The sequence below is a fragment of the Schistocerca americana genome, chromosome 1, assembly GCF_021461395.2.
Source record: "Schistocerca americana isolate TAMUIC-IGC-003095 chromosome 1, iqSchAmer2.1, whole genome shotgun sequence".
NCBI classification, from domain to species: Eukaryota; Metazoa; Arthropoda; class Insecta; order Orthoptera; family Acrididae; genus Schistocerca; species Schistocerca americana.
The window spans coordinates 915,863,514-915,885,766 of NC_060119.1; the positions used below are offsets into that span (position 1 = coordinate 915,863,514).

The 22,253-nt window shown below is 40.3% G+C and overlaps 1 protein-coding gene across 1 annotated transcript in view; it reads left to right on the forward strand.

The window, feature by feature from the left end:
- The window catches only part of LOC124595119, a 379,626-nt gene that overhangs the window by 11,629 nt on the left and 345,744 nt on the right, over window positions 1–22,253 (forward strand). Inside the window, exon 2 of the mRNA XM_047133719.1 lies at window positions 8,378–8,481. Coding sequence (XP_046989675.1) covers window positions 8,378–8,481 — 104 coding nt within the window. The remainder of the gene's footprint in view (window positions 1–8,377; window positions 8,482–22,253) is intronic.

The window sequence follows — 22,253 nt, forward strand, 5'->3', positions numbered from 1 at the left end:
CTGTTTGTAATGGTGTTCATGATGGAGTCTATCTAGTGCAACATTTGCTGTTCTGATGTTTATTAATATTCTTTAGTTTAATAAACTGAAACTTTTTGTAGATACTGGTTCAGCTATAACTGTCCTTTCCCGTAAATTTTACCACGAACTGAGCAGTGTTTCGCTTTCTGTTTCTCAGACTGTTATATTTTATTTCCGAGGTATAGCAGTTCGATTTTAATATTTCGTTTAGTTTATTAGCAATCAAAGACAACTGCGACGCTTAAATAAATTTATTTGGTGCTTGGGCTGGTAGTTGACAAAAGATAGTGCACCAAAAGATAATGGTTAAATACTACGTTTGCTAGAAACGATGCATCAGTTAACAAGGAATTCCGAAACAAATTAAAAAGATAGCCATGTTTCTCACTTCTGCCTTCCAAGGCAAAGCGGATTCACCTGCTGCGTATCTGTGCCTCGTTATGCAACGAATGGCTATTTCTGTTAGTGATACAGTGCGGAGTGGCCATCGTATTATCAGACGACACCGCTGCCACGCTGCAGTTCCAAATAGTTCAACTTGCAGAACGATCGTCGTGCCAACTGTAACGCTGCTCTGCTGTTTACTTATTAGCTTGCAGTAGCGAAAAACCGTTATCCGTTACAGTTCCCACTCATTTGACTTGTGTGACACCAGTCTGCAGTTATGTGCTTGACTATTCGTTTGAGCATATCTGCTATCATCAGTATCCTCAGAAAACTGCTATATCTGTTTTAGCCCCTGTAATTGCTGCTCTGGGCTTTGTAGTAATAATAAGTTCCCGATGACTTAACACATTCCTCATCAGTCTGTTTCTGTTCTTTACTTCTGTTTACCGATCCCTTCTTCCAGTGCCTGCCTGTCCAACTTTTCTTTACTTGTACTCAACCAATAGACTCAGATGTATTTCGTTCCCTTCAGTCATACGCTACTGAACTTTAAATGAACAGTTTCGGAAACTTCATCGCTTATGGTCTTATGATTGCCCAATAAGAAAATAACTTTCCCCTTCTACGCCAGGCTGTTCACCACATCTTTCTATATCAATTCGTATAGTGTTGCAGTAGATGGTTATAATTAAAGTGAAACTACTGGCGAAAGTCCAGTGTGGGCTGTAATTATGGAATGGCACCGAAACTTGGTAGATATTCTACTGCGTTAATGCGGAACCGATTTACTCTGGAAAAAACTTAAGTTCCGATTTTCGGCACCAGGTGCAACTCTCGCGCTGTGAATGCAAGGAGGACATTAGAAATGTTACCATATTTTATGAATTAGGAACTCGACATGGGCAGAAAAGGTCAAACAACTGGGAAAGGCCCAATGTTGATTTTATTAGTAACGATTATTGTTCTGTATGAGCACTGCAGACGTCGGCGAGATGCCATACAGCGCCAGATTTCCACCTGATGGGCAAAATTGGAACTAATTTTTTTTCCATTCGCATATCTACCAAGTTTCTCTGCCGTGCAACAGTTACAGCCCACAATGGACCTCCATGAATAGCTGCACTTTAATTATAAACAGCCAGTACTTCCTCGATGATAGCATTATATCTTCTTCAGAGGATCTTTCCCATACTAGATTTCTGCTTCTTTCCATAGCCAGTCAAGTAAAGAAGCAACGTGTTTCTTCTTCACGGTATATGCCTCCATTTGGAAGACTTTTGGTTATGTCACACAGATGGACGCTGCTCTGAGTGAGACAGGGCACATGCTAATAGGATGCCCGTGAGATACTCCAGTCAATACACAAAGATCAGCCAGAACATTATGCCCACCAACCTAATTGCCGGTATGTCCACCTTTGGCACAGAAGCAGCGGTGACACGTCGTGGCATGGAAACGTTGAGGATTTGGTAGGTCGCCGGAGAGTGTTGCCACCACATCTACACACACACACACACACACACACACATCACCGAATTCCTGTAGATTCAAGGGAGGGGGGCTAAGAGCTCTGACGCCACGTTCGGTCACATCCCATATGTGTTTGAACGGGTTAAATCTGGCCAGTTGGGGGGCCAGCATATCAACTGGAACTCGTTACTGTGTTCCTCAGACCCCTCCTCACTCTCCTGGCCTTGTGACATGGCGCATTATCATGTTGAGAAATGCCGCTACCATCCGGAAGATGATCGTCATGAAGGGGTGTACAGGGTCTACAACCAGAGTACGGTACTCCTTGGTCGTCGTGGTGTCTCGCACGAGCTCCACTGGACCCATGGATGTCCACGTGAATGTTCCCCAGAGCATTATGGAGCCACTGCCAGCTTGTCTCCGTCCTGCAGTACAGGTGTCAAAAGAGCTGTTCCCTGGAAGACGACGGATTCGCGCCCTCCCTTCGGCATGATGAAAAAGATATCGGGATTCGTCAGACCATGCAACGCCCTGCCATTGAACCAAAGTCCAATGGCGATGGTCACGTGCCCATTTAACTCTAGCATAGCATTCAAGAAACTGAAGTACAGAAAAATACGTCATTTGAAAAGCATTTAGCGGAAACTAGAGACGTAGGCCTACATGTGCCCTGCAGTTGGTTTAAGAGCAACTACAGCAACAAACTCGGATGACTTTTACAGTATCACAGTTTACACGATATAAAATCGCAGTGTGCACTGGCCATTATCAATATTTCACTAAGCATTACGGCTATGAACACAAGCCTGTAAACGATGATTTGCAGTACTGTAAATAGGGACCATATGGTTTCTTCCAGTCCCTTTCGCCTACATTGAGGAAAATCAGTCTTCCTTCTATGTTTTTATTAATGGGGAGGGGGCTCAGTCTCTTTCTGTCTTGCCTTATTCAACTTCCCTTGATTTGCCGGTTCTATCCATGGACTCTCGAATCGTGTCGGGTGCGCTGTTGTTGACAGCACATGCGTCCAGGCTGTGAACGAGCCCCTCTTCATGTCCAGAATATTTCCTGCAGACGTTACTACACACAAAGTCCTACTCACTTTCAGTACTCGCTAATTTAATTGAAAACTTGTAGATGTTAAATTGATTTTTACGAAAACTTTAACAGCTGTATACGTAAAAGGGAAGGAAAATTAAAATATAAAAACTCGTCTACATCTGGTACATTCGGACCTCAGCACTAATCGGATTGCCGGCCGGAGTGGCCAAGCGGTTCTAGGCCCTACAGTCTGGAACCGCGCGACCGCTACGGTCGCAGGTTCGAATCCTGCCTCGGGTATGGATGTGTGCGATGTCCTTAGGTTAGTTAGGTTTAAGTAGTTCTAAGTTCTGGGGGACTGATGACCTCAGAAGTTGTCCCATGGTGCTCAGAGCCATTTGAACTAATCGGATTGGACAAGGACAGGGAAACTGATTGGCCATCTTTATTTATCTTGTTCTGTTGTCCTGGAATTATTTAAAAATAATTCCCACCCCATGATCTGACCAAGATTCAGGAGGTTTCTCTTGGTTGAAGTGCAAATACTGGAATTGCGAATCCCCTCCAAAATATTCCAATTGGAACTCCTTCTACCCCAGAACCACGTCGTCTGGCATTTGGGTGAAAAGTGCCTCATTCTGATTACTAGAAAATCCCAGTGATTTACGGAAAACTCAATAAAAATCTTGATGCCGGTATGAGGATTTGGAGTTCATTCTTCCTTTTTATGCATCCATTGCCTCATCCACATCAAATCAGAGACTTCTCAGACAAAAAGGCGAAATGGTAGTGGGGTAGATGGCATCGGTGGGTTTCCGCAGTTCCAGCACCTGCCTTACAACAAACGGAAGCACCCCAAAAACTTAATTCAGAATGGGGACTGGGAGCTATTTCCCACATACGAGGTCAGTGCCTCAGTCATTTCACTAACTCGCTTGAAGTTTATAAATCTATATCTATTCGTCAGACATTTGTTTGTTTGTCCCCTGTCTTCAGTCTCCTCTTCAACAGGTCCATAGATTCTCCTCATAGTCTTATTTCGAAAACGTCAGGGGCGTTTTTAGTTGACTTAACGTTAAAGTATTGCTGCGTGAATAACGCTTTTCTTTTGTATGACGCAGCGTTGGAGCAAACTGTATTTTGCAAACTGTCTTGAATATTGTCCAGCAGACACACATGTGGTGAACTGTTTTTCCAGATAACTGAAATTCCATCACTGGTGTGAAATTTAATCAAACTGCAGTCAGTAGGACTTCTCCTTACAACATTATTGACATCAATCCATACTTCGTCTTACTTTCAGTAGTACGCAGCTCCATTTACACAGTGTTTTTCATTATGCATTTGTTATTCTTGGTTCATCATCACAACATCTTATTAGGATTATCATTCCCCAAATCACTCCAGTTCTAATTCATTACACTGTCATTCATCTGCAGATATGATGATCCACCCAGTGCTATATCTGAACTGTTCTGTCTGTCTGTACACACATTTCACTTCAGTTCTCTCAGACATTTCTCCATCATCCAGTTCTGCTGTAACTGAACCATGCATCCATATTCTTGGTAGCCTGATCAACGTTTTAGATGTACACTCCTGGAAATGGAAAAAAGAACACATTGACACCGGTGTGTCAGACCCACCATACTTGCTCCGGACACTGCGAGGGGGCTGTACAAGCAATGATCACACGCACGGCACAGCGGACACACCAGGAACCGCGGTGTTGGTCGTCGAATGGCGCTACTGCGCAGCATTTGTGCACCGCCGCCGTCAGTGTCAGCCAGTGTGCCGTGGCATACGGAGCTCCATCGCAGTCTTTAACACTGGTAGCATGCCGCGACAGCGTGGACGTGAACCGTATGTGCAGTTGACGGACATTGAGCGAGGGCGTATAGTGGGCATGCGGGAGGCCGGGTGGACGTACCGCCGAATTGCTCAACACGTGGGGCGTGAGGTCTCCACAGTACATCGATGTTGTCGCCAGTGGTCGGCGGAAGGTGCACGTGCCCGTCGACCTGGGACCGGACCGCAGCGACGCACGGATGCACGCCAAGACCGTAGGATCCTACGCAGTGCCGTAGGGGACCGCACCGCCACTTCCCAGCTAATTAGGGACACTGTTGCTCCTGGGGTATCGGCGAGGACCATTCGCAACCGTCTCCATGAAGCTGGGCTACGGTCCCGCACACCGTTAGGCCGTCTTCCGCTCACGCCCCTACATCGTGCAGCCCGCCTCCAGTGGTGTCGCGACAGGCGTGAATGGAGGGACGAATGGAGACGTGTCGTCTTCAGCGATGAGAGCCGCTTCTGCCTTGGTGCCAATGATGGTCGTATGCGTGTTTGGCGCCGTGCAGGTGAGCGCCACAATCAGGACTGCATACGACCGAGGCACACAGGGTTAACACCCGGCATCATGGTGTGGGGAGCGATCTCCTACACTGGCCGTACACCACTGGTGATCGTCGAGGGGACACTGAATAGTGCACGGTACATCCAAACCGTCATCGAACCCATCGTTCTACCATTCCTAGACCGGCAAGGGAACTTGCTGTTCCAACAGGACCATGCACGTCCGCATGAATCCCGTGCCACCCAACGTGCTCTAGAAGGTGTAAGTCAACTACCCTGGCCAGCAAGATCTCCGGATCTGTCCCCCATTGAGCATGTTTGGGACTGGATGAAGCGTCGTCTCACGCGGTCTGCACGTCCAGCACGAACGCTGGTCCAACTGAGGCGCCAGGTGGAAATGGCATGGCAAGCCGTTCCACAGGACTACATCCAGCATCTCTACGATCGTCTCCATGGGAGAATAGCAGCCTGCATTGCTGCGAAAGGTGGATATACACTGTACTAGTGCCGACATTGTGCATGCTCTGTTGCCTGTGTCTATGTGCCTGTGGTTCTGTCAGTGTGATCATGTGATGTATCTGACCCCAGGAATGTGTCAATAAAGTTTCCCCTTCCTGGGACAATGAATTCACGGTGTTCTTATTTCAATTTCCAGGAGTGTATTACATTCGCCCCACATAAAATTCAGGATCTCACGACGAAAGCTGTCATAAACCTTTCTATATTCAGTGAACGGCACATGAAAGTACATTTTATGTCATAAAACCTTTCCCATATGCATATGCAACTAAACACGTTCTCCACTTTGACTGCCTTTTGCGAATACATATTTGGTGAGCCCTCGAGACGCACTCAGAGACTTTCTCATGTCTGTTTACAAAATCATTGAGAGTATTTTATAAATTATGCTAAAGAAACAAATGCTTTGGTAGTTGTTGCAATTCTCGTGCCCTTCACGAAACATCGCTTACCCAAGCACTGTGGAGGAGCCAGACCAAATGTGTCTCTCAACATTTCATCTAGGCCTCATTAAATCATAATTCTAATGACATAGCCCTCAAGAGAATGGAACTCGTCAGCCACGGTTAAGGCACGAATTGCTGATATAACACAAACAAGCCAGAGGGCCCCGAGCTGTGAGCCCTAACATTTGAGAACCTTGCTGTTGACAGCTACGGTTTGGTAGCCCTTAACGAGGATTGTTTATCAGATTCTTCACAAAGTGAATTTTCTCAGAAAAATTATGACAACGACCAAAGCGTGACAAGGGACAGGAGTCCTGGAAATGCAGAAAGACTTGATAATTCTACGTAGAATATGAGGGGACTAATATGTAAAGAGACGGAACTCAAAAATATTGAAGGAACGCGTTCATAACAGAAACAAATATGACAAAGTAACGAGATAACTCCGTTAGGACATATGCATAATAATGTGACCTGGCGGATAGGGGCATTGTTTCTGCCTGAGGGGGGCCCTTCGTGTACTAAATTTCACACTTTCTTTTAGGAGCTAAAGTGCTACCTTCCTTGAAGATGGACTTTCAGGTGTTTACTTTACTCTCTGTATAGAACTAGGCCACTTACATATTTCTTCCTACTATACAGTACACGCAAATTAAGTAAACTTCCGTTATTTGCGATTCTTTCCGGTTACAATTTTAATAGCCACCAGTGCAGTTTTTCAGTTCGCATTTTAAGACGCGTTCACGTTGTGTGAATCATTAAGTATTCTACATATGATTCTTCGCTAGTGCCCTTGGAGAGTTTTGACTGACGCCTCGGTGTGTTTGCGTGAAGACCTCAAGGTTGCAGGGCAGCATTTTCAATGTTTGGAACGAACGATGTTCAGGAGGAAGGTAGGCGCAGTACATTAGGCCTACACTCATGAACCTTGATTTTGAGTGTTACATGAATAATTTTTCTTTCGTTTTTGCTGCCTTATTCATTATGGAAATTGATTATCCAAACATGGTGCCAGTAAAAAATGATTGTGCAAATATGTGGGGCCGGCTGACTGATACAACTTCGTGAGTATCCTTCTGTACTTCCTGAAAGTTGATTGGTTCTTATAACATAAGGCAGCATATTGGGGAGAGTCGACGTGCACATACTATTTCTTCACTCTGTCCGTCAACCGAACTGACCGTGTAATTCGTTAAAAACAATACGTTTCTAAAGATATTAGCAGCTTTGACGCTGTATGTTGACGGGTTCAGTCTTTCAATGTTCTAACTAGTCTTCACACCGGCTAATAAGGCTTTTCTGCAAAGGCCTTAATTTTACGAGAATGTTGCAAAATGTTCCACCAATACCTATTGGATCGATATCACCGTCGCCTGTTCCGAAGAAATACTTTATCCTAGCTGGTTCTTGTTTAATACGACTAGCGGGCATTAACTGCGTTATTGTGATAAATCTTCTCATAATCTTAAGTAATAACGTATTTTACGCAGCTCAACATATCGTTGTTGTCGTCCGTTGCTAAGACGACCAGCGATATTATCACATGCAACTAATCAGTCATTAGCGCACCTACGCAACTCATATCTCTGAGCTGACTGGCACACAATGTCAAAAATTACGGCATAATTTCACTTTTCAAAAACTCTGTATTACTTAAATAGCTTGTATTAGCCTTTCAAAATTGATCGTGAACATTAACACTGTGTTCAAATGCCAAAGTTACTTCATCGAAAACCATCAGTCTCGAAGATGGTCCACTTCCCTTTTTCTCAGTCTTAATTAATGATTCGGTTCTGTCCAGTAAAGTGATCTGGAAAAGATTTAACACGATGAGCATCTAGCACAAACGCTCTTGCAACAAGTAACTTCTCAATACAGGCTTTAAATTACCGTCAATTTCCTGCTCAGTTTTTATTCGTTCTTCGTATTAAATTTGTATCGTCTACATAAGAACAGAAACTCCGGTTGCTCACACGTATGAGTGCGACTTAATGCTGCGAAGACAACCAGGCAATAATCTGATACATGAAATTAAGCTCATACAAAGCTTTTCATTTTTCTTTCTCCAATACAATACACTACAATATCTTTTTCTTATAATAATCAAAGGTCGCTGACCCAACGACGATGTGTTTCAGCTTGGCACAGCCGCCCGGTTCGTACGTATCGTGACCAGCTTTCATCGACGCCGTACCTTGCTGCAGCAAGTCCGCCACAGTTGCTCCAACGTCCTCAAACCCGGGTAACAGAAGGAATAGTGTCTAACAGTACACACTATTTCTAACATTATACTTATCACAGATATCTAAATTTTTTATTTTATCACCTGATACAGCGTAAATACGTTTCCTTTAATACGAATATTACGTATTTAGTATGTTCAGAGTGTTTACCACAAACCATGCATCGAACCGCGTCACTGAAGGGAGGTTTTGCTGGCCAAGGATGTGCTATATTCTCTCATGAATACCAGATCAACATGCATATCCCTGATAGCTGAAATTATTTTCGACCCTCCAGAACCGCACTTCGAAATGGAGAATATTGCTGGTTTGATGTACTGAGTCCACTACGATAAATTGAAAATGACAGTAACATCTTTGGTTTTCTCTGTGTCCTGCTTACAGTATATCTTATTCCCTTTCCACTCATTGTGTAGCTGTGCGGATTTCGTGTTAGCCGTATCCTAGTACAACACCAAAGTTGTCTAACAGTAAGAGTTCATTAGAGCTACGCCTTTTCAATTCAGTAGATTTGCTGACTTGATGGGATGCTGCACTTTTGACAAGGAAGTTGTAATTGCGTCATCTTTTCGCGAATTTAAGCACTGTAAACATATTTTCGAGCTCTTTACATATACCGTAAGGAAAATGTGATTTTCTGTAATGTCCTCCTTCTCTCTTAATATTAGGAACTATTTTTTGAAACTGAGTATAAACTATTTTTTCTTGTAGGCTGACAGTACAGTAATTTGATTTCCAGATGACTATCTTTTGCCTGTATATTTTTAACGCAGCATCTATGTAGCTGGAAACAAACCATTCCCGTACTAAGAACAACTGGAGAAATGAATGTCAGTCCTGCATATCTATGTAACCATGATACAACATGCTAGGCTATATTTGTATATCATGATCCTCGTCACGAGGATTTCACAATTACGTCCAGCAGTCATCATTAAAACGTGACCAGCTTTACAATGTTCAAGGACTGGTGGCAATGAACAGGCCTTGACCCACAGAGCTTCGATGACGCATATCTGCATCTGGCTACGACTCGAAGAGGTCTGCTGCAACCTCGTTTCGTTGCTAAAGTACTAGATATCTGATAGCAATTATTGAATTTTTAATTATTATTTCGCAATTTTAAAGAAAGTCCATGTTCTAGCTTTTACAACTTACTGAGCTCTTTGGGCAGCTTATTATGGAGTGTTTGCATGCTTTTTTTTCCCCGAAATGAGTCTGGAATTAAAGCAGTCATTTATAAATGTGAAACCGGCTTAAACAGAGAGGAACTCTGCCTCTATTTTGTGTGATTGGGAATTGACGAAACTATATCTTAGATTTTAATTGTTTTCTGCGAAGTGATGAGGTATACTCTAGATTCCTTCAACGTCGGATTTCGGGGAGTACTGTCGATAAGCAACTTAAATCCGTGAGATAGATCTTAATTTCATCTGAAAAACAAAATTTACTCCTCTTTCTCCGTGTTGGCCACTATCGACATATTCTACGCAGGTGCTAGTAAGTGTTGTGCCGGTAATGCTCAGTAATAAGGAAATATTATTCCGTGTTGTCAGTTTGCTGTCCATTCATTCATTCATCGTATCCTCTTTTGACTCGGTGCAAAGGTAACGGCCTTACACACGAATCTTAGACTAGAAATGTTAGCACCATATGCCCTAATGCTATAGGCCTACTAATTACGAATGTCGCAAATAAAAAGGGAAATTGATAGGCCAGATCAAGCAAAAGGCAGCACTGCATCGTGTTGTGCTTCGGAGAGATGTACACGACGTCAGGAATGTGCTTCAGGGCAAATGAAAATTCAAACAATAAACGTAACCTGTAACAAACCGTAATGCTTTCCTCTGTGGAGAAAAGTTAACGGCGCAAAAGAATACGAAACAAAGACGTTCTGAACACCAAGCGTTTCCAAAATGCGCCACTGAACATACTCTTTTCACTTGATCGAGCTATACCTTGATAGACAAGTTCTGTACTTCCTAGCCTGGAAGCAAGCTGCTTCAGCATATTATTATATCGGTGGAAAGACAAAATAATAATGAAACATGTTTATTTCAGAGCACTGTACTGAAAACCATTAGCCAACTTATTTAGGTCTTTTTCTGCACGACAACAGCGGTCTGTGATAATGTATTTGTAATTTCCAAAGAATGCAAAGCACTTCTGTGGCATCGGCTTCAACATCAGACCTCACCTACACCTCGGACCAACAACGGCACTCCCTGCCATCTAGCGGCAAAAGTTGAACAACAAGGACCAATGACAGCAAATAAGTGACCCCGTTGGGCCAGTCCCTTTTTTCCCATTATCAACAACCAGGCAAAGTCCGCTGATAGCAAGTCAGCAACTGACAAACCGTCTCTCTTCCTGCTATCCTGTTAAATTTCAATAGCAATTGAGGCGTTTTGTGGAACAATGACTTAACTGAAATCCAAATCAGTCAGTAATTCCTACATATTACACTATCACGTCATATTGATTGACTGATTAATTGTTTTATTGGCCCATTTCATCATTTTTCTACAGTTACAAACTGATATTGGACAAGTAAATTTTTGTGGGATGAGACAATATGAAGTAATATGACGATTATGAATTGTTTATCTACTACAACATAAATAAGTCTACATACATAAGACTGTAAGCAAATGTATACATATAGCTTACTGCTTCACGCTCTTCTCAAGGACTTATAACAGTTTTCTAGCTAAAAAAAGGAAGAGGATTTTACCATTTTTACATCACTTACTTCATCATAGCTTACAAAGTCATTTTTTCAGTAAAAGGAAACAAATTTGCATTAAATCATGATACTATTCTTATGAATCAACATCAATTAATCTCATTAATTAAAAAGGAAGAGTACTGTTTACAGTTTTGTGGCATCTTCATGACTATAATTTATTGTTTTTACCTTTGTACAAAAGACACAAATCTAAAGATTAGAAAATCTTTACAATTTATAAGACATACACTAACACTGATTATGCTACTGACTGAAGTATTCTACAGGAACTCATCCACATTTTAGGAGCAGCTAGTTTCAACACTTTCTATAACATTTAAGATTTGAACATATTCATCAACACTATAATTCTTTTAGAGGCACTTCAAAATTACTTAAATTTTATTCTCTTAATGTGTTGTGGTAACTTGTTGTAAAGTTTTTTCCCTGCAAGTAGAGGCCCATCTTGTCTTAAGTTTTGTTTTTGTGCATTCACTATGCAGTTCCATTTTCCACGGAGTATTGTACCTATGAACTATTTCAATGTTTTGCATGTCTGTCATTTTCTTAATGAAACATGAACTTCCAAAATGTATAAGCAAGGTAGCAGAAGAATTTGTAGGTTCTTAAATAGTGGCCTGCATGAGCTTCTAGAAGTTGCATATCATATGGTCCTTATAATTCTTTTTTGGGCAATAAAGCAGCTTTTGCTGGCAGGTGAATTGCACCAAAAGATAATGCCATACCTCAAAAGTGGTTCCACTTGTGTGTAATATACATTTTTATCACTTGTTGTGTTATGCACACAGTAAGAATTTTCATGCAATAGCAGATGGTGCCCAGTCTCTTATTGATGAAGCTTAAATGCATGTCCCACTTTAGGTTTCCTTGGATCCACGTCCCAAGAAATTTAGTGCTGTTTACAATTTCTAATTGTTTGCCAGATAACATTATGATGGGACTTGAGTTATTTGCAGTTTTTGTGCACTATTTAAATGTATAGTTACTCTCTTTTCTGCATATATGATAGGCTGTTTCTGCAGAACCGATAGTTATGTGTAACATGAATAGTTTGAGTTCATTCTCCTGTTCATTTTATCAGAATGTTGGTGTCATCTGCAAATTTTATACACTTCTGGGAAGGGGTTGCTGACTCTTAAGTCATTTATAAGTAGTAGGTACATTAGATATAGAATGGAACCTCAGGGCACACAATACTTAACATTATGTTTCCCTGTCTGTTACATATGTATATTGTTTCCTCCTTGATATTTAAGTTCCACTATTTTTTGTCTGTTGTTCAGGAATGACTGAATCTGTTTGTGTCCCAGTCCCCTGACACCTTCATGTTCTCATTTTGAGAGTAGTAGTTCATGGTATGGGACCTCATCATCATCATCATCAGTTTATGGTTCATGACATCAAAAACTTTGGTGAGTCCAAAAATATAGCAGATACTGCAGTTTCAGTATGTGTTTTGTGTGTGTGTGTGTGTGTGTGTGTGTGTGTGTGTGTGTGTGTGTGTGTGTGACTGAAATAACGAGGGTTTGGAATTAATAAAAAGACTATGTGAAACAGGTGAAGCTCAGTATATCAACCTCAATAAATTTCAGTTAAGTCACTGTTCCGAGAAGGCCTCATCTTTATTCGTAAAACTTCAGTCAAATACTTGTGAATAATCAGTTACTAGTAATCACTCTGAGCTGACCTTTGAATTTAAGATGTACGCTACCCTAAGAATATCTGCGGATGAATCGCTAAAGCCATTTTCGGCATTTTCCACATACGTCAGAATGTATTCCACTGTGAATGAGCTACTTATTTGGTGATCTTTGAAGATCACTAGTTTCCAGACACACTACTGAAATTTACATTACAAAATGAACTCACAAACAGGTCTTTAAATACCATTTTCACCAAAAAAAGGTGACAATCTGGAGTTCTCTACCAAAAACACAAATTTACAACTATATGTACAAAAATGAAACACTTTTAGCATTAATAAAACAACTGTCTGGATCATTAATAAACACATTGAAATGTTTAGTTAACACAGTCAATGATTTCTTTGAACACCAGTACAGTGAGCCTAAACATAAATAATCAAGGCACATTTAGGCCTACTGTATCCTGGATGCATCTTTCAGTTTATATTCCCTTATTCCAGTTGATTATCAGTGTCACTATTGTACTCTAGGATGAAATGCAATTATTGGACTAGTTAATGTGTCACAGTTTGAAGTACTGAGAAAAAGCAGTAGCTCTCACATAATATTAAGAACAGAAAGACAGCAAAGGATAAGTCAAACAGCATGTTGAAGAGATATTCAACATGCTGTAGTGTATTCACTGCAGCAGGCCTATGCCTATACAAAATTCTGAAATCCACCAAGACAGAAACTGAAGCAGTATCAATATGTGAGATTGTTTGGGTAAAACTAAGTATCAAGGGTGGACATAACTTATAACTGAGTCCTTTTATCAACTGTCATGTTCACCCCAAGATGTAACTGAAAACTTAAGAGAAACCCTCAACTCTCTAGTACATGTGATCCTCAGTTACAATGTCATCACTGGAAGAGACTTTAATCATACAACGATCAAATAGGAAAATTGAATTTTGTAAGCAGTGGGCATGACAAGACATCTTGTGAAAGAATACTACATTATTCCTCTGAAAACTACCAGGAACAGATGGTTTAGAAGCCTACTCATGGCAGAAATTTGTTAGATCAAATGGCAACAAACAGATCTCACATCTTTGAAAATGGCAAAATTGAAACTGATATCAGTGGCCATGAGGCAGTTGTATCAACAATGATTATGAAAGTATATAGGATAACTAAAATAAAGCAGAAAGATTTACACATTCAGAAAACTATACAAAGAGGCATTCATATTATATCTCAAGGAGGCCCTTGAAACATTTAGCTCTGCATAGGAACATATCGAGGAAATGTGGCTCACATTTAGAAGGATAATTGACAAAGCACTATAATAGATAAGTATCTAGTACAACATTTCATGATGGGAGGTACCCCCTACTGTATACAGTCCCTGCCAAGTAACTTCTAAGGAAATTGTGGCTTCTGGACAATAGGTATAATACAAAGCATATGGCTCTTAATAGAGACGGTATAAAAAACTACATTGGCTGCCAAAAACACACTATTTGAAGCCTTCAACAACTACTGTATCAGAATCTTATGAAAAGACCTCTCGCAAAATTAAATAAATTCTGGACGTGGGTAAAGGCTGTCAGTGGCACTAAAGTTAGTGTCCAGGCACTCATAGATGAAACTGAAACTAAAATTGAGAGTAACGAAGCAAAGATAGAAATGTTTAACTCAATTTTCAAATGTTCATTTACAAAGGAATGCAAGAGTACTGCTCCAGTTTAATTCTTGCACAACTTCAAAGATGATTGATATAGATATTAGTGTCAGGGGCAGTGGGGCAGATGAGGTTACAAAACCTGAATGAAGTGCTAGGGCCCGATGGAATACCTATCAGATTCCATACAGAACCTGAGGCTCGGTTAGCTTCTCTTTTAACTATAATACACTCTAGATTTCATGAACAAAAAGCTGTGCTCTGTACTTGGAAGAAAACACAGATCACACCCGTATACAGCAAGGGCACCACTGGATATCATTGACATTCACCTCTCATACATCATTAGAACATGCTCAAAGCTCAAACATAAGGTATCTCAAACACAATTATATCATCCCCGCCAACCAGCATGGAATCGATGCAGGATGCACCCTGAAAGCCATGGGCCAAGGTAATCAGCTGGACTGAGCAGTTTATGATTTCTTAAAAACATTTGATTCAATACCACATCAATGCTTACTGACAAAAGTACAATCATATGAGCTATCAAACAAAATTTATGTCTGGATTGAGGATTTCTTGGAAAGGAAGATGTAACTTCTTATCTCTGATGAAGAGTCTCAGACAGATGTACATGTTACTTCAGGCATGCTCCAGGAAAGTGTGGTGAGACCCTTGTTATTCATGTATGTTAAGTACCTGGCAGGCAATATAACTGCTAACCTCAACTTTTTGTAAATGATGCATTTGTCTGTAATAAGGTGCTGTCTAAAAAAAATCTGCATGAAATATTTAGTCATATGTAGATAAGATTGTAAAATGGTGCAAATTTGACAACATGCTTTAAACGTACAGAACTGTAAAATTGTACACTTCACAAAATGGAAAAATGTAACATCCTACAACTACAGTAACAGTGAGCCACAACTGCTGTCAACTCATACAAATACCAGGGTGTAATAGTTTGTGGGGTTATGAGATGGTAGTCACATAAACTGAGCCATAGGTAACACAGGTGGCAAACATCATTTCATAGGTAAGATACTGGTGTAAACACAGGCAGTCTACAAATTATATTGCTTACAAAAGACTTGTGGAACCCACCCTACAACACACAGACTACTATACTTAGAGGAACACAGTAATCACCTTGCAAGCAAAATGTCTTTTATTGCATTTTTCAGCCTCAGGTCGCAGCCTCAATGCTCCAATAGGTAAATGGCAGACCAAAAAACTCCAGAGTTTTATCCCCAAAGCTTCCTAAGATCTTTCAAACAATCCCAGAATACTGCTAAAATGTGTGGGAAATAATAGGAGATATTTAAATTATACAGATAAAGGCAGCATGAATGGGCATACTGAACTTTAAGATAAATGTCATATCTCCAGTGAAAGTGTGCTTAGAATTTTTCTAGAAGCAACTTTAAGTGATGAATCTAGGAAGATACTACAACCCCCGTACATATTGCTCCTGTAGGGACTATGAAGACAAGATGAGACTAATTACAATATGCACCCAGACATTTATGCAATCATTCTTCCCGCACTCCATAATAAAATGTAATGGAAAGAAGCCCTAATAACTTGTACAATGAGAAATACCCCTTTGCTATCCAGTTTACAAAGAGTTGCAATTTAGCTTACATGTAAGTCCCTACAAAAATAATTTCTTTAATAACATAGCATTTTTGAGTGGCTAAATGGCTGTATTAAATTACTGCTTGATATGTTTCACAACTACAAAGTAGTGGTCTAGATGTCAGCAATGACAGTATTTAAATATGTATTCCTGTTTTTAAATTCAGGCTAACATTCCCTAGGCTCTGAGTAGCAGCAATACATTTAGTAAAGGGTTTTCAAATATCTTTGAAGGAAGTGTTATTTTTTTAAAAAAAGAGCTTATATTATCTTATCAACTCAGAGTTCTATATTTCTTTTAAATAACCAATATAAGATTTTAATTCTCGCATTTAGTTTTATAAATTTTGTAATGACTAGAGTTATGTAAGTATCACAATAAGAGATAAAGACAATATCTAATGCTGGTGCTCCAGTTTTTTTGCAATGTAACTTTAAGGGTTTGCTATTTGGATTTATCTGTGATTTCTGTTATATGCTTTTTGTGAATGTAACTACTGTGTAGCTCAACACTGTGCAGTAATAACCAAGTAAATTACAACAATGAAAAACAAATAATACGTTTAATCACAGACAGAGAAAGAAAAGACAGATGGGATGTGACAGATGGGAAAGGTAACAGATCTCAGACCTTAGAACTCAATGCAAGTCAAAGGTAGAATAGGAGAAAGAAATAGATTTTTAAAAAAGGGTTGAAAGGAAAGAAAAATATACTAAATGCATATTGTATTGACTTGAATCCATAATGTTAGCTTCTTTTGTACATTTTCACTCATTATTGTCCCATGGAATTATCTTCTGGAACAATGCAACTAAAATGAATAAAATGCTTATCCAACGAAATGCACCACTAAGAATATTGTGTTAAACTGATAACCTCACATCTTATAGAGAACTGTCTGAAAATCTTTATGTTATGGTTTCAAAGCCCCCATCAGATGTAAAGTAAGAACCTGAGAATTCCTACAGCTTCAAAAGGAAATTAGAAACTTTTCTTATTAGTCACGTATACAAATTATGTGATTATCTGGATTCAAGGAGACAGCCACTGCGGCTGAGTGGATCTAGGAGCTTCAGTCCGGAGCCGCGTGACCACTACAGTCGCAGGTTCGAATCCTACCTCGAGTGTGAATGTGTGTGAAGTCCTTAGGTTGGTTAGGTTTAAGTAGTTCTAAGTTCTAGGGGACTGATGACCTCAGATGTTAAGTCCCATAGTTCTCAGAGCCATCAAACCATTTGGATTCAAGGACTTAAAGGTCTTGTTAGCTGCGTGACAAGCAGTAACATTTGTTGGGAATCGATCAATATTATAACAATGGTTGATAAATGCTATTTTTTGATAAGCAGCTGTGGGATAGCATAGAAAGCGAAAAAAGCAGCTATTTAACGTAAGAGAAGACACATCAGTTTTTTTTTCCAAAGTAACAGCTTTCTTATTTCCAGAATGTAGATCTCCACTTGGTTGACACTTCTAAAGGCTTTCTATTGCTTGATGTGATCTGCAGCCTAATGAATGAATGAATTACTGAGTGTTTAAGTTTTATACTGGAAGGCCATGAATACAACAATGACAGAGGTTATTTACTTCACTTGATCAGGGCCAGAAGGCTCCATGTAGCTACAGGGCTCCTATTCCACTAGATTTCATTTAATGCTTTCTACCACCAATCACCCTCTATGCTAATCTGCAGCAAGTCTTCATGTATTCCATCTCTCCACATTTTCTTTAGTCTGCTTATCGGTCTTTTTCCATGGGGAGTAAAATCCATGGTTTCGAAGGCCATTGATGTTTACCCATCTAAATGGCATGACCTGATAATATAAACTGTTTAGTTCTCATGAGGTCTATAATATTTGGTCTTTAGTAGATCTAATCCTGTTCACAATTATGGCTGATCTTCCATTCCCCAGTGGCCTCATCTTTCATCAGACCTTATATCTATCTTAAGACTTTGCAAATATTATAATTTAAGTGTTTTTTCCACACACTCCAAGTTCCGTTACCATACAACCCTATGGTTTGGATCACTGCTTTGTACAGCTCGGACTGAAGTATCATCAGTTTGTGACTTGGATCCTCACTTTTATTTCTGCCACACATGATGCATCCTCTATGAAGCTCACCCACAGATATTTAAAATTATGAACCCTTTTTTAGAGCTAGGTTGCAACAGCCAATGGCTGGAGTGAATCTCTAGAGCAGGCATGAGTCTCCTGCTCATCACCAGGTAGTTGATCTTCAGTTCATTCACACAAAGACCAACCATGACTGCTGCCAGCTCCAGCCTGGCACTCATCTGCATCTGTTCTTTCTTAGATTTGCACTATAGGGCCACAACATTAACAAATGTGATATGTGTGATTTCTCACTTTCTGTCTCAGTTCCTTTGAAAGTCTTATAGAAAAGTGTCCCCTTTATCTTACTGAGTGTCAAGTTGAACAGTACTGATGATGCACCATCTCATTGCCTCACCTTTGAGATATGTTAAAGTACTCACTGACTTAGCTCCCAAGGTTCACTTTGTCTTTTGAATCAGAGAAACAAATTCTAACTAGACTGATGAGTTTCTTGGGTATTCCAAACTCAGTTAGGCAATTCATCAAGCTCTCCTGCTGAATGCAGTCACATGCCTTAAAACCTAGGATGAGCACATGAAGGTCTTTGCCGTATTCCCATATCTTCTTGGTGAGCTATCACAGTACATTGTTGTCCACAGCTGATTGGCCCTTTCTGAAACCATCCTGAAATTCTCCAATCACTTCTTCTGCAAATGAATGGAGTCTATCCTGCATAGCAGGTGTTCATGAGAACAGTTCCTCTATAGTTAGTACAGTCAGTTTTGTCACATTACTTGTGTGTCAGACAAATGACTGGTGTTTTACACTCTTCTGGGATCTCCTCAACAATCCAGATCCTCTCGATTAGTTGGTGAATTCTCTAGTAAAGTCCCTCCCGTCCAGACTGAATGACTTTCACCTGACTTCCATTTTCTCCTTGACTTTTGTTCTTCTTCAGCTCCATTCTCTGGTTCTTTATTTAATCCAGTGTAGGTATAATCTGAATCTACAATGTCAGGAGGTTGGAACTCAAGCAACTCCTTAGGTTCATCACATTTGTGGAGCTCCATGAAGTATTATTTCCATTGTTCAGCAATGTTGAATTCATTGGTGAGTAGATTCTGTCTTGTTCTTGATGAACGTTTGGTATCTCTGGTATCCCTTCCTAAGGAAGTTAACTGTACAGATCATCTTTCAAGCCTATTTTCCAAAGTAATTTTGTTGAGCCTCCTCTCTAATTCCATTGACATACTTTCTCTCTGATCTAGTCAGGGTTTCTTGATTAGTTCTCTGTACTTCTTTGAACTATACTTTGTCTTGTGTAACAGTTGTGTCATAGTGCCAGCTCTCCTTCGCTCATCTTCTCTTGGCTAATGCCTTAATGCATTTGTCCCCAAACCAAATCTTCGTGCCCCTGATCTGCTCCTTGTGGACTACATTTGCCGCTCATTTGTAGCATACTTGACTTGGAATTTCAGAGTAGTTTCTTAGCATTAGCTGAAATTCACCTTTGTTTGTATAGTCTTTGAGTGTATCAATGTGGTAGTGTATGACTTTCTTAAGACTGGCTTTGGCTTTGGGCAGTACTTGTAGAAAGCTTTTTATTAGGCAGTGGTCTCTGCCACATTACGCACCCTGTGCTGCCTATACATCCATTTCCCATTTCAGTGCTTTGATACCGACTGTAATGTGATCTACATAAGGGGTGGACAGAAATATAGAAACACCAAAAACACAACACACTACCATGTGTGAAGAAAAACCATTGGCATTCCATGCAGCTTCCAATCATCTTGGAAGAGATAAATATAGGTCATGTATGGCTTTCAATGGTATCTTATACCATTCTTCCTGCAAAATAGTGGCAAGTTCAAGTAATGATGATGGAGGTGGATAGTGATGACTCACTCTTCTCTGTAAATTAGATGAAAAAGCCTCAATAACACTGAGATCTGGTGATGGTGAAGGCCGGGGCGATGTGACAATTCAGTCACACATTCACAAAACAACTGCCGGACAATGTGAGCTGTGTGAACAGGGGTCCTGTCATCTTAAAACACACTACTACTGGGGAGCAAACATTGTGCCATGGGATGGACTTGATCAGCCAAAATGGTCACATAATCCTTGGCAGTAATGTGACCTTGTAGGGTAACCATGGGGACCATGGAATACCACTGTATGGCTACCCAAATTATCACCAAACACCACCATGTTTCATTCTTTGGGTGTAAAAGTGGCCAGAAGTTGGGAACAAGACTCATCCAACCAAATTTTATTCATCCATTACTCCATAGTCCAGGTTTTACTGCATCAGCATCACATTTTCCTGTTAGGACCATTTGCGTCACTGATGAGTGGTTTTGGAATTCTGACTAATGTAGCTCCCTTCATGTTGTTTCAGTGCTGACACAGTTCATGAGTGTGACATTCAGTTCAGCAGTGACTTTTGCAGCTGTTGTTTTATTTTTTGTCACAATCCTCTTCAATGGCTGTCCATCACAGTCATTCAACACACACTGGTTATTATTCCTATGGCCCTTTTCTGGAGTTTGAAAACTGTGTTCATATTTTGTGCATTAGTTCCCCAAACAAGAATGCCATAGCTAAGAATTGAGTGTACATATGAATAGTAAGTAACTACAGACACTGCATGTTACACACTGATGATAGGATTCTAAGGGCATAACATGCTGATTACGTTCTGTTTGCAAGCACCTTTGTGTGTTCACACTACTTCAACTGAGAATCAGTATTCATTCCCAGGAATTTTGCATTTGGTACACAGTCTATAGAGGTATCATCAACATTTGTGTAGTTAACTATAATTTTTTGATGATCATCAGTGAAATAATGTAGGTATGAAGTTTCCAGTGTGATATAAACGGTAGCTGTTTAATATAACTGAGGCAAAAGCAGATTTATTTTTCAAAAGTGACCTGATAATTTTGCTATGTGTAACTTGGCTTGAATAAGCATCTGCATCTTGAGCCAAGGCCTCTAGAGAACATAGTTAATAAAATTTAATGAAATACTGAATAACTCACAACTTGAAAAAGTCTCTTCAATGAGTTTTTGGTTGTTACACTCACTGCATAGTTTAGTTTAGATGTCTTTGTGTTCCTTGGATCATAGTCGTGACATCTTGCTATGATGCTGATCATTTGAATGACTGTCTTAAACTACTCTTTATTTTTATTTTATTTTCTCTAAAACACACACACACTTTATTATTCCACATGGAGAAATTTGACTATGGAGTAGGAGGTGGCCTCAAGCAGATATAAGTTCAGTTTGTGTTCGAATTTAATTTTATTATTTGTCAAATTGGTTGCATTACTGTGTACGTGGTCAAAGATTTTTAAGGCTGAATACCTCACTCCTTTCAATGCCACACCAAGGGTGAGTGAAGGATAATGTAAGACATTTCTCCTTCTGTTAATGTATAAGGGGCATTCAAAAAGAAATGAGCCAGAGGCATAGTTACAGAAACCAGTACCTGTATGTTAGAAGTATTGACCCTGGCTGTTGAGACACTTGTCCCACTGTGACACAAGGTGGTGAATGGCTGTCTCATAAAATTTCTGGGGCTGCAATGTTAACCAGTTCTGCACGTACAGCTGGATGTTGTTGGCCAAGGTGAATCATTTGCCCCCTAGAGCACTCTTAAAGGGACCAAAAATGGCGTAATCACAGGGAGAGAGGCCTGAACTGTGTGGAGGGTGGCTGAGAACCTCCCATTTGAATTTATGCAGGAGTGCCACAACTGTGTTGGCCATATGAGGCTTTGCATTGTCATGGAGCAGAATGTTGGGCATTCACTGTTGTCCTGTGCTGCAGGAAGTGAATCAGAAGGGGGCCATTTTGGTCAAAGAAGAACGTCAGCAATAACCTTTCCTGCACTAGTGTGGACGGTGACATCCAGCTGTACACGCAGAACTGGTTAACATTGCAGCCCCAGGAATTTTATGAGACAGCCATTCGCCACCTTGTGTCACAGTGGGACAAGTG